General features: G+C 55.5%; 1 protein-coding gene across 1 annotated transcript in view; it reads left to right on the forward strand.

Moving 5' to 3' along the window:
- The window catches only part of LOC114031046 (hepatocyte nuclear factor 3-gamma-like), a 10,189-nt gene extending 8,136 nt beyond the window's left edge, over nt 1-2,053 (forward strand). Inside the window, exon 2 of the mRNA XM_027846049.1 lies at nt 571-2,053. Coding sequence (XP_027701850.1) covers nt 571-1,590 — 1,020 coding nt within the window. The 3' untranslated portion in view covers nt 1,591-2,053. The remainder of the gene's footprint in view (nt 1-570) is intronic.
- Nucleotides 2,054-11,367: the final 9,314 nt, after the last annotated feature.

The raw sequence follows: 11,367 nt of genomic DNA on the forward strand, positions 1-11,367 counted from the left end.
CCCCCCCCCCCCCCCCCCCGCCCCATCCTGGAATCATTGCTACCCCGCGGTCCTGCGTATGAGAGCCCAGAGCCTTCGCAGCTGAAACATCTAACCTCCTGGTCCCTCGGACTCTCTCCAAATCTTCCAAAGGGGAAGGGAAGGATGAGAGAAACAGACAGTGGATGACAGACAGGCAGAGGGGAAAGGAGACAAAGAGGGAGATTGAGAGATGGGGAGAGAGACGGAGAGGAAGGAGGATAGAGATGGAGGAAAAGGGAGGCAGACGGAGTGGCCTAGGCACAGAAAAAGTGTAGACAGATATACGAAGTGCCAGAGACAGACTGGGAGAAAGTTAGGGGCCAGGAAGGACAGAGGGAGAGCCGGAGAGGACGCGATATCAAAGAATTTCTTCCGGTTTCTGAAAGTCTATCTAGACACAGAGACAGTGGATGAGAAAGAGACACTGGAGAGAGACAGAGATACACATAGAAACAGAATCTTCCAATAATTTTTCCTGGTTAGGTGGGTGAGAGTGGCCTGCTCTCCACTCACTGTAAGCCTTTCCTTCTGTTCCCTGTTCCTCTGCAGGTCTACCCACCGGTGACACCGATGAGCACAATGACCCCACTCAACTCCTACATGACCCTGAGCCCCCTGAGCCCCCCATACCCACCTCCTGGCCTCCCAGCCTCACCCCTTCCAGCTGGCCCCCTGGCCCCAACAGCCCCCCCAGCACCTCTGGGACCTCCATTCCCGGCTCTGGGACCCAGCGGGGGCAGCGGAGGGGGGCCTGGGTATGCCGGCCCGGGACCTGTGTTGGGTCGGCCGAAGGAGGCCCCGAAGGGCAGTTACCGTCGTCCTCTGGCCCATGCCAAACCCCCATACTCCTACATCTCCCTTATCACCATGGCTATCCAGCAGGCCCCTGGCAAGATGCTGACCCTGAACGAGATTTATCAGTGGATTATGGACCTGTTCCCTTACTACCGAGAGAACCAGCAGCGATGGCAGAACTCCATCCGCCACTCACTATCCTTCAATGATTGCTTTGTCAAGGTGGCCCGATCCCCGGACAAGCCCGGCAAAGGCTCTTACTGGGCCCTCCACCCAGGTTCCGGCAACATGTTTGAGAATGGCTGCTATCTCCGGCGGCAGAAACGCTTTAAGCTGGAGGAGAAAGTCAAGAAAGCTGATGGCGGGGGTGGGGGGCCAGGTGGCCGGGGAGCTGCCGGGGCTGCCTCAGCCGCCTTGTCCTCCTCCCCACCTCCACCGACTGGGCCCCCTGCCCCAGAGGCAGACGCCCCGGGTGGGGGGGAGGGAACAGCAGGGACCCTGAACTGCGGCTCGCCCCCATCCTCGGCGGGGCCCTTTTTCCCTGGCTTGGAGCTCCCCAGTGAGCTGAAGCTGGACGTCCCTTATAACTTCAACCACCCCTTCTCTATCAGTAACCTGATGTCGGAGCAGGCGGCGCCAACTCCGCTGCCTCAGACAGCTCCCAAGCTGGACGTGGGTTTCCCTGGCTATGGGGCAGAGGGTGGGGGTGGACTTGGTGAGGCTAGTGTTTACTACCAGGGCCTGTATACCCGCTCTCTGCTCAATGCATCCTAGCCTAGGGAAGTAGCTAGTGGAGTAGAGAGAAAGGGGTGGGCCTGAGATGTCAAGGTGAGGTACAATTGTCACCTGCGGGACAGCCACGGCTCCTGTGTCTGTTGGAATGGACTGCCGTCTTGGTTGGCTGCTGGCTGCCATTTTGGTCGGCATTTCAACTTATCCCGCTGTTCATCATGATGGCTTTCGTTCTCCTTTCTTTCTGGCCGCCATTTTAGTCGGTGTCTTGGCTTATCCCATTGGCCATCACATTGGCTACCGTTCCCCCCACTATGTTACAATATTCTAAGTCGGGATTGGTTGGAGGGTCAGTGGAGATTGGGGGGGTCAGTTTGAGCTGTTCCCTTGGAGCCCCTCCCTTAATTGGGATACCGAGTTCAGTGAGGGGACTGTGGCCAGGAAGGGACTGCCCCTTTTCAGTGGCTTTTGGGCTTGGACATTAAAGCTTCTCTCTCCCCTCTCAGCCTGCATCCCAGCTGCCTCTTTTCACCTGCGTCAGGATGGGAAGGAACTCTGATGCTTGGGTCCCTCTTTCTACCACAGAGGGCAGATTCCTGGGTACTTTTCTCCTTGCCTTGTCAATGGAGTTCATCACCCCTGTAATCTTCCTGACCCCAAATAATGATGATGACAGTGATAAAATAAGGTGGGATTTAGAGGTGGAAGGGACCTCAGAGAGCCTGTAACCCAACCTTCCCATTTTATGGATGAGGCCCAAAGAGGTAATGACTTGCCCAGGGTCACACAATTAATAAGTGACTTAACTGGAATTTGAGCTCAAGTCCATAGACTCAAGATGCAGTTTAAAGAATTTTGCATTTGCATCCGAGCAGTGTAACCTTGGGGAAATCACGTCCTTTTTCTCCAGGCCTCAGTTTCCTCATCTGTAAAATGAGGGGGTAAGGTCTCTTCCAGCTTTCGGTCTAGGTTCTGATGATTCTTTGGCTTCCAATCTGAGGCTCTCTCCCCCCTACCATCTACCTGAGGACTCCCATTTATAAAGTCATGGGAGGTTTGTAAAGGCTCTTCTCTGGGAGCGCTAGATGCCTGGATCCTCTAGTCAGGCCCTCAGTGCTGGAACTGGGTAGGGGGTGGGGAAGGCAGGCATGGGCCTGACCTTTGCTTCCACCTCCCCCCACTGGTGTCCCTGACCCCAGCACAGTTTGTTCACCAGAGCTGCCCCGCCAGTCTGGCCCAGGAAAGAAGGAGGGGGAGGCAGTTTCTCCATCTCAGGACCCTCCCCCCACCCCAACCCACATTTGGAGGGTCCCCAACCTTGGCCCTGCTGGAGAAGAGCCAAATCATGGCTGGGGGATGGTGACCACGTGAGTGTCCCTCCTTCCATCCGTTTGGAGAAAACATGCCCCTGGGGCCTGGAGTTTCCTCTTTCCTCCACTCCCTCCCTAGCTGTCTCTTTTCTGTGTATATTGTCCCCATCACCGTCTCTGTCTCTTTCTCCCGATCTTTGCCTGTCTCTCGATTTTCATCTTCCTGTTTCTGGGTCTCCGTCTAAGCCCGTTGCTGGCTTTTTCCACCTCCACGGCTCGAACTGTCTCTTTCCACCTGTTTTTAAAACTACATGTTGTAGATTTCTCTGTGTCCCGTGCCCCTTTGTCTCAGACCCTGTATCTTAATCCCCGTATGTGTGTGAGTGTGTGTGTGTGTGTGTGTGTGTGTGTCTGTGTCTGTGTGTCTGTGGGTACACCGGCTTTTCCCCTGCCTCTCCATGTGTCTGTTTCTATCCCTACCTCTTTCCTCCTTCGAGAGGAAGACACAGTGAGAGAGGGACAGCCCCATTCTGTCTATTTCTCTTCCCTGACCCTCTGGCTCTCCCGGTGTGTTTGTGGTCTCTCTGCCCCCTTCTGTGGGCTCCTGTTTTCCCAGCCCTGCCTCCGTCCCTCCAGAGCCCTGGATCCTCATTCCTCCCCCACCCCACCCCCCTTGCTTCCCGCCTCCCAGTCCGTGCCTGGCTCCCTGTCTGTCCCTCCGTCCTCCGGAGCCCGCCCGGGGAATTCCTCTGGCTTCCTGGAAAAAACAACTAGGAGCAGCAGTAGACAGGGGCTCAGTCTCTCCCTGGGCTCCGTCCCCCCCTCCGCGGACCTCGGGGTCTCTCCCGGAGCGAGCGGGCCGGGGGCCAGGCGGGGCCGGGGCTGAGGCCGGAGGCTGCGGTTTAGCCGCTCCCCAGAGGCCCCCGGATCTGGCCCCCACCCCGGCCAACAGCCCAAATATTATTCCACGCGAGCGAGCGAGGGAGCCGCCGCTGTAGCCTCCAGCTGAAAAGAGTCTTTTTCATCCTCCTTCGGGTGGGGGGGGGGGGGGGGGGGGGGGGGCGGGGCCGGGAGGGGGGGCCCCACCCCGCCCCGGGCCGGGGGCCCCCCAGGGACTCACTGGGGCTTCCAGGCCTCCCCAGCCCTGCCCCGGGGTTCGGCTCCCGGATCCAGAGGGCTGCGGCCCAGAGGGGTGTTAACTGGGGTCTCCGTGGCCCAGGGGAGGCTGGCTGGGGGCTGGGTGTCTGGCTGGACTTTGCTGGCCTGGCGTGCCATCCCCCACCCGCCCTGAGGCCCACGCCCAAAGCGGAAAAGTACACTGGCCAGGGACCCAGGGGGACACCGGGACACATGGATGCATGGCCACACAGAGGCGAGGACAAGGAGATGCAGTTTGCATTTCAGGTGTACATGTTCAGTTGTAGTCAGCCAAGGGTATAAAAGGGCGACTGTGCCCAGAGAGCACCTCTGTGCTGGAAGCTGGGGGACCCCGAATGGAGAGCAGGAAGGGACCTTTGGCTCATCCAGGCCAACCCCCAGTGAGCAAACTGAGGCCCAGAGAAAGGAAAGGACTGGGTCAAGGGCTCACATCAACTGTGAGTGGCAAAACTCCGACCTCTAGACTCCAAACCTACATTTTATGGATGAAGAGGTGTATCTCTGGTGGCCCGCACCCCTCACCCCCACCCCATCTGTGTGTCCCCAGTTCCTGCCCCAACCTTTTCTTTGAAGCCTGCCCTCCGTGGGCCTCCTGGCCCTGTTTCTCCTTTCCCCTGGATCCCCTTAGCAAGCTCTCTGGGAAGGACTTGGGGGCTCCCAAAATAGGATGGGGAGGCTCTCCCCATGCCCTTCATCAGGCCCCCTCCCCCTCTCCTTGGACATCTGAGATTCTGTCTATAGGTCTATGGGTCTTCCACTTCTCTTCCCTGTCCAGATTCTCCCCTCAGGGCTGGACAGGCCTGCCTCCCTCCCTCCCACCACCCCCCAGGGATGGGGTCCCCAGCCTACTTCGCCTCTCCTAGACTCCACTCCCCTCCCCTCCACGCCCCTCCCGAAAGTTCTGGGCCGGGTATATATATCTGTGGCCGGCGGCAGCAGCCTGGGCAAACACTGGGGCCTTTGTATCCGGCTCTCCTCTTCTGCCCCATCCAGCCCAGCCTCTCCCTCCTCTCTTCGGCCCTCCCTTCTTCCCTCCCGGCACAGAGACGTTCCTGTGGGGGCTGCCAGCTTCCTGTTCCCCAGCTTGCTGGCCAGAGGTGTGAGCCCCTCGGTGTAAGGCCCAGGCGGCCAGAGGCCCCCGGAACAGGCCCAGGCCCAGCCACCAGCGACCCACCAACGGGACAGACTGGGTGGGGGCTGGCAGGGTCTGTGTGTGTGGAGGCTTTCCAATCCCGATGGAATTTTTTTCCCCTAAGGGAGGCAGGGGCCAGGGCAGGGTCCCCAAGAATCCTCTGCCTGGCCTGGGGCCCCTGCCTCTCTGGCACCTCTCTCTGGGCCGTCTCCCTGTGTTTTGCCATTTCTTTGCTTCTGTGTCTCTGTCTCTGTGGCCCAGGTACTCGAGCTTCCTTTTCAGCCTGCCAACCTGGCTCCTGGTGTCTCTGTTCTGTGTTCTTTCCCTATCTTAGCATCTCTCTCTCTCTGTACCTCTGTTACCTGCCTCACTCTGACTCACTCACTCACTCACTCACCAAACATTCACTTACACCTACTTTGGCAGACTGGTGGACAGGCTAGTGGGACAGGCTGGTGGGACAGGACATGGGTCCTTGTTTAAGGGATTGTGAAGGCTCATCTCTCAGTCTCTTCCTTAAAGGAGGTATAAGGAATTTTCTCTTCCGTGTGTGTGTGTGTGTGTGTGTGTGTGTGTGTGTGTGTGTGTGTGTTTCTCTTTTACTGTATTTCTTTCTGTCCCTGGGTTCCTTTGGATTTCTGGGTCTCTGACTCTTTCTGTCTCTCCTAGTCTCCCCCTGCCCAGGGTTGGTTAATGGGTAACAAGGCTGGGGGCTGTATCTGAACACACATCAGGTGTGTTCTCTAGAGGGGGAACGGATGGTGTGACACCCCCCCTCCTCCCAAGCAGGACAGCTGTTTTTAAAGGGGCAGGGTATACTTGTCCCCTCCCCCTTCTCTCCATTTCTGGTATCTCAGAGCCTCACCACCCTTCTCAGAGCCCAGAAGGTTAAAAAACCCAAATCTCCTTTTCAGCCCCCCCCCAGACTGCTCCCCCCCCTTCCTTTAGCCTTATCAGCTGTACCTGTTTGTCCAGGGGGCAGGTTTCCCAGCCCTGCCCTGGCACCTGGGCTGCATACAGTGCCAGGGGCCCAAATGCTTGGGTGTCCCCAAGCTGAGGGCCTGCACACCTAGGGACTGGAGAGTTGGATACCTGGGATGGATTTGGGGGATTGGATGAATTCTGGCAACTAGAGGAATGGGACACTATGGGAATTGATGCCTGGATTCCTTGGGATTTTTTTTTTTAAAGTGGGGGAGAGGTAGACTGCGGGACAGACAAGATACCTGATGTCTGTAGACCAGAGGGACTAAAGTGCTTGGTGACTAGGGGATTTGGACCCTCAGGATGGACACTCAGTGGTCCCTGGATGGGGCTTACATTCCAAGGTACTCCATGGGAAGGGGACCATGTCTAGGGCCCTAGGAAGCCAGAAGGAAGGATTCCTAGGAGGGGCCTCAGGAAAGTGAGATCTGCCGTCCCCAGGAATGGAGACCGGGACATTGGGGTGGGCCTGAGAGGCATTGGGGTGTGGGGGTGGTGGTACACGGAGACCCTTTCCCGCCTGTAATTTGATTCTCTGTTTCTCCGTGTTCTCCCTTTCTTGCTGTGCTGAAATCTCTATCTCCTTCCAATTGGGTGCCTAAGACTGCTGGGGGAGGGGGGGGGGTCGGGTCCCATCTTTAACCCCTTGTCTACCACCACATTGGGTGGCCCCGCCCCACCTCTCCCCCCCCACTCCCTCTGCCTGCCCGCCTCTGTGACGTCATAAGCAGGAAGTCCTGGTTAATTATTAGTTCCTTGGGGCAGGTGCGGGACAAGGCCGCGAAGATAAGAAGCGATGGCTGGGAGCCTGGCCCAGCCCACCTCTGGGTGCCCCCCTCCCCCACTTCGGGAAGTACCCCTTTCTCTTTTATCTTCTCCCGCCTAAGGGGCATAGAACCCAAGCTCCTAATACAGTAGCCTTCGGCTTATAGTTCCACTGACTTGTTAGCTTACCTCGAGCTAGTCCTGGCCCTTCCTGGCCTCAGTTTCCCCATCTGTGAAATAAGGGGGCTATCTCTGAGGCCTCTTTCACCTATATAGTCCTGTCCCCTCCCCCTTTTCAGGAATCCTTCCCAGATTAACCCTTGCTTGACGTGTTGCAGAGCAGAGGTGCTCCCTGAAAGTAGAAGTCATGTTAGCCAGGTACCGGGGGAAGCCCGTGTCAGCCTTCCATCCAGGTCAGGGGCTCAGGCGCAGGAAGCTTGAATCCTGAGAGGCTGGGGGAACGAACGTCTGGGTTTGTCCTGTAGTGGTGTTGGCAGACGGAACATGCGGGTCCACGGAGTAAGCAGTGGCTGAACTATGAAAAGCTATTTCCAGGGGTTGGGGGGTCTGGGTGCCCGAAGGGGTTCCCATCTCCATGGAGCTCAGGGGGGAAAGGCGTTCCCCGATGCCCACCCTCACCGCCGGAGAACTGGAGCCTTCCTCCCTTGGGGACTAGAGGAGTGGACACCCAGCTTGCCTGGAGGCTGGAGTCCCGAGGACTCCTTTTCGGGGCGACCATTTTCATGGAGCTCAGGGGGAACCCCATTCCCATCCCTGGAGAACTGGAGCCTGCCTCCCTTGGGGACTAGAGGAAAGGCCACCCGGTTTCAGGGGAGGCTAGAGTCCCGCGATCCCTCTTTCGGGGTGCCAGCTCGGGGTGCCCGTGGCTCTCTAGCGCCACCTGGCGGTCTCAGGCGAAACTATGGGGGGACAGAAGGAAGCAAAATTGAGAAGGAAGGGACAACAGGACCACAGAATTTAGGCTTGGGGCAATGGATCATTCAGTCTCCAGGGTTGGGGAACCTGTGGCCATCGAGGCCTTGGGTGCGGTCTTTTGACCGAGTCTAAAAAGTCAAAAAAGTTTTACAGAACAAATCCTTTTAAAGGGATTTGTTCTATGAAGTTTGGATTCAGTCAAAGGGCTGCACTTGAGGACCTAGAAGGCCACATGTGGCCTCGAGGCTGCAGGTTCCCCACCTCTGGTTTAACCCTTTCATTTTATGGTGTGTGTGTGTGTGTGTGAGAGAGAGAGAGACAGAGAGAGAGACAGAAACTGATGCCCAAACAATCAACATTTAACAAGTAGCTGATTTGTCCTAGGCACTGGGGATAAGAGTGAGCTGGTCCTGACCTCAAGGAATTTTCAGATAAAGTAAACACACAGTGACTTGGGTGGGAATCTGGAAAGGTCTTTTGAAAGAGTGCATTTGAGCAGAGCCTTATTAGGAAGCTAGGTGTTCCAAAAGATGGAAGAGAAGAGCATCCCAGGCCTCGGGGTGGGGGTGGAGGGGAGCTTATGCCAAGACAGGGAGGCTGGAGATGATGGGATAGCTGGTACAGAAAAGATCAAGGAAGCCCACTTGGCCAGAGTGTGGAGTGGAATAGAGGAATAAAGGGGGAATTTCCTGTAATCAGCCTAGGAGGGCAGTTGGAAGCCAGACTGTCAAGAAGGGATTTGGATGCTAAGCAGAGGATTCTATACTTGAGCTAAGGGAACCTGAAAGCTACTGAAGCTTCTTCAAGTCCTTCCTGTTCAGCCTTGTGCTGCAGGCGTATCAGTTGGGTAGCAGTGAGGCAGAACGGCTGGCTGAAGAGGGGAGAATGAAATGCAGTGATTGCTTGGACGGCGACTGAAATCTGGAAGAGGTGATGAGACCCTGGGGGAGGGTGGTTGTGGTGTGAGTGGGGAAAAGATGTGAGGCACGTCATAGAGAAAGACCCGATGGCTGGCTGTAATAAGAGTGATAATAAATATCAATAAAATGCAGTCATCCAAGTGAAAGAGCTGTTGACCATGCCTTGGTTTGCTAGAAAAAATGGTGGAGACCCTCAACAGTCAGGGAATTTGGGAGTTGGTTTAGCTTGGGTCCTCAAACTTAATGGCCTGAGGGTCAAATCCTCCCTAAAGTGTTGAGTGTTTTTAAAATACAATCTCATTTGAACCTCACAACAACTCTGATAGGCATTATTATTATCATCCCTATTTTACAGTTAAGGAAACTGAGGTAAAAAGGTTCAATGACCTGCCTGTGACTTGCTAGGAAGCATCTGAGGTTGGATTTGAATTCAGGTCTTCCTGACTTGTGCCACATAGCTACCTGTCTCTAAACACTGAGTTTTCTTTTGGATGTGTCTTTAAGACACTTAGGGGATATCATGACCAGCGGGCGATTGTGAATACAGGCCTTGCAGAGCTTAGCAGAGGAAAGCTGGGAATGGAGGTGCTCGGTGAACCCATGGGAGCTGGTGAGATCAATAAGAGGGATGGGAGAGGGCCCAGGATGGAGCCCGGGGGGTGGGGTGGGGGGGGTGCGGTACACCTACACCAAAGAGGTGAGTCATAGATAATGAGGTGATGATGGCCCAGGTAGAAGTGAAAGCTTTTGCCTGTGGCCCTGCAGCAAGTTAGGGGCGGATTCCTGTGAAAGCCTGGGGCTACTTCCATTACTCCACCGGCTACAGCAAAGCTAGAGAGGAATGGGAATGAAGAAAGGGCTGGGGTTGACAGAGAAATCCAAAACATTACTATCTGTGATGCTCATGATACGTCAGGCACTGTGCTAACCAAGCACATATCCCATCTGATCCTCATAATTACCCTGGGAAGTGGGTGCTATTATTATTACCCCCACTTTACAGATGGGTAAACCGAGGCAAACAGCCGTGAAGTGACTTATCTGGGGTACGTAAGCATCTGAGGTCAAATTCGAACTCAGGACTTCCTGACTCCAGGCCCAGCACTCCATCCACGGCACCACCACTTGTCCCATTTACTGGTAGAATTTTAGAAACTTGGAGCCTTACAAACTACCTAGACTAGGACTGTCCTGGTATTTCCCAGTTCCGTATCTCTTGGCTTTCAGCAAGCCTCCCTAGATCTCTCATGAAGTATTTGACTGTTTAGTTGCATCCAACTCTTCTCGACCCCTTAGACCATGCTGTCCGTGGGGTTTTCTTCGCAAAGATACTGGAATGATTTGCCATTTTACAGATGAGGAAACTGAGGCAAACACAGTTAAATGGCTTGCCCAGGGCCACAGGGCTAGTAAGCATGTGAGGCTGGATTTGAACTCTGGTCTTCTGACTCCGGGCCCAGTGATCTAACAGTTGAGTCACCCAGCTGCCTTATTAAATATAAAAGATGTAAATTTGACCTTTTCTTTCAGGTGCGTCTAAGAACCTGAGTAATTAATCAGTACAGGATGATATAGCTATTTGCCAAACAGTCCCCGTAAGCCCCTGACCAGCTTCTTGTGCTGTCCAGAGGTAAGCATGGCCTCCCTTGGGAAAGCCTCTCTGCACAGGAGAGAGCAGGAACAGAAAGTTCATAGCCACCCGAGAGCCAGGGGCACAGCTGGGATTTCAAGCTCGTGTCTTCAGTGGCCGAAGGGCCTTTCCAGGTCGAGCACAGAGCCAGGCCTTGTTTCACAGAGATCAGGGCTTAAGAAAGTAAGGGGCAGGCCCCTGGCTCACTAAGGCAGCGGGCTCTTTTCCGAGCACTCCATGGTGCATGCTAAGGCTGGGAGGGGCCTTGGGATTTCACGGATGAGGAGCCTGAATCTCCAAGAAAGGATGACCTGGTGAACCAGGGTCAGAGGCAGGGTCTGACCCTAACTGCACATCAGGTCTTCTGGAGTTCCTGGGACTAAGCCCCTTAGTGAGATGTCCTCCAATGGGACTGAGAAAGACTTACAGGGCGGGCGAAAAGAGGACTCAGGACCACTGGGAAAAAAACCCCAAAACTTTGCTTTATTGAAGGAGGACCCCCCCCCCCCCCCCCAAAGGAGTTTCTTAATCCAGGTATGTTCTTTCTGAAAGGGCAGATTGGGGCCCTTTCTCCCTCCCCCCTGTTACAAGCAGCAGAAAAGCCAAGCACTAGAAGTGGGGGATGGGGACTAACTATGACCCCCTGTAGGGGTGGGGGAGTCACAGGCCTGAAAACTACCCCTCTCCCCCCACCCCCAAAGCATTGAGGGGCCTCGGCAAGGGAAGTCTATGGCTCCATCCACATCTTTCCCCCCAGACTGCGAGTTGACTGTTCCTAGGGTGCTGGATTGGGTGGGGAGCCCCCCATCAGTTAAGACCAGTGCTCTGCCGCCATTGACCCCATCTCCCCTTGGATTTGGGGCAAAGACTTGAGGAAGGGTGGGGACCCAAGTGCCTATGGGGAGATGTTCCTTGAATGTGGCCCCCCACCCCTCCTCGCCCTTTCCCCCAGGAAGCTCTTGAGGAAAGACAGGACCCAGATAC

The sequence above is a fragment of the Vombatus ursinus genome, unplaced genomic scaffold (assembly GCF_900497805.2).
Source record: "Vombatus ursinus unplaced genomic scaffold, bare-nosed wombat genome assembly UNPS02015030.1, whole genome shotgun sequence".
Classification (NCBI taxonomy): domain Eukaryota; kingdom Metazoa; phylum Chordata; class Mammalia; order Diprotodontia; family Vombatidae; genus Vombatus; species Vombatus ursinus.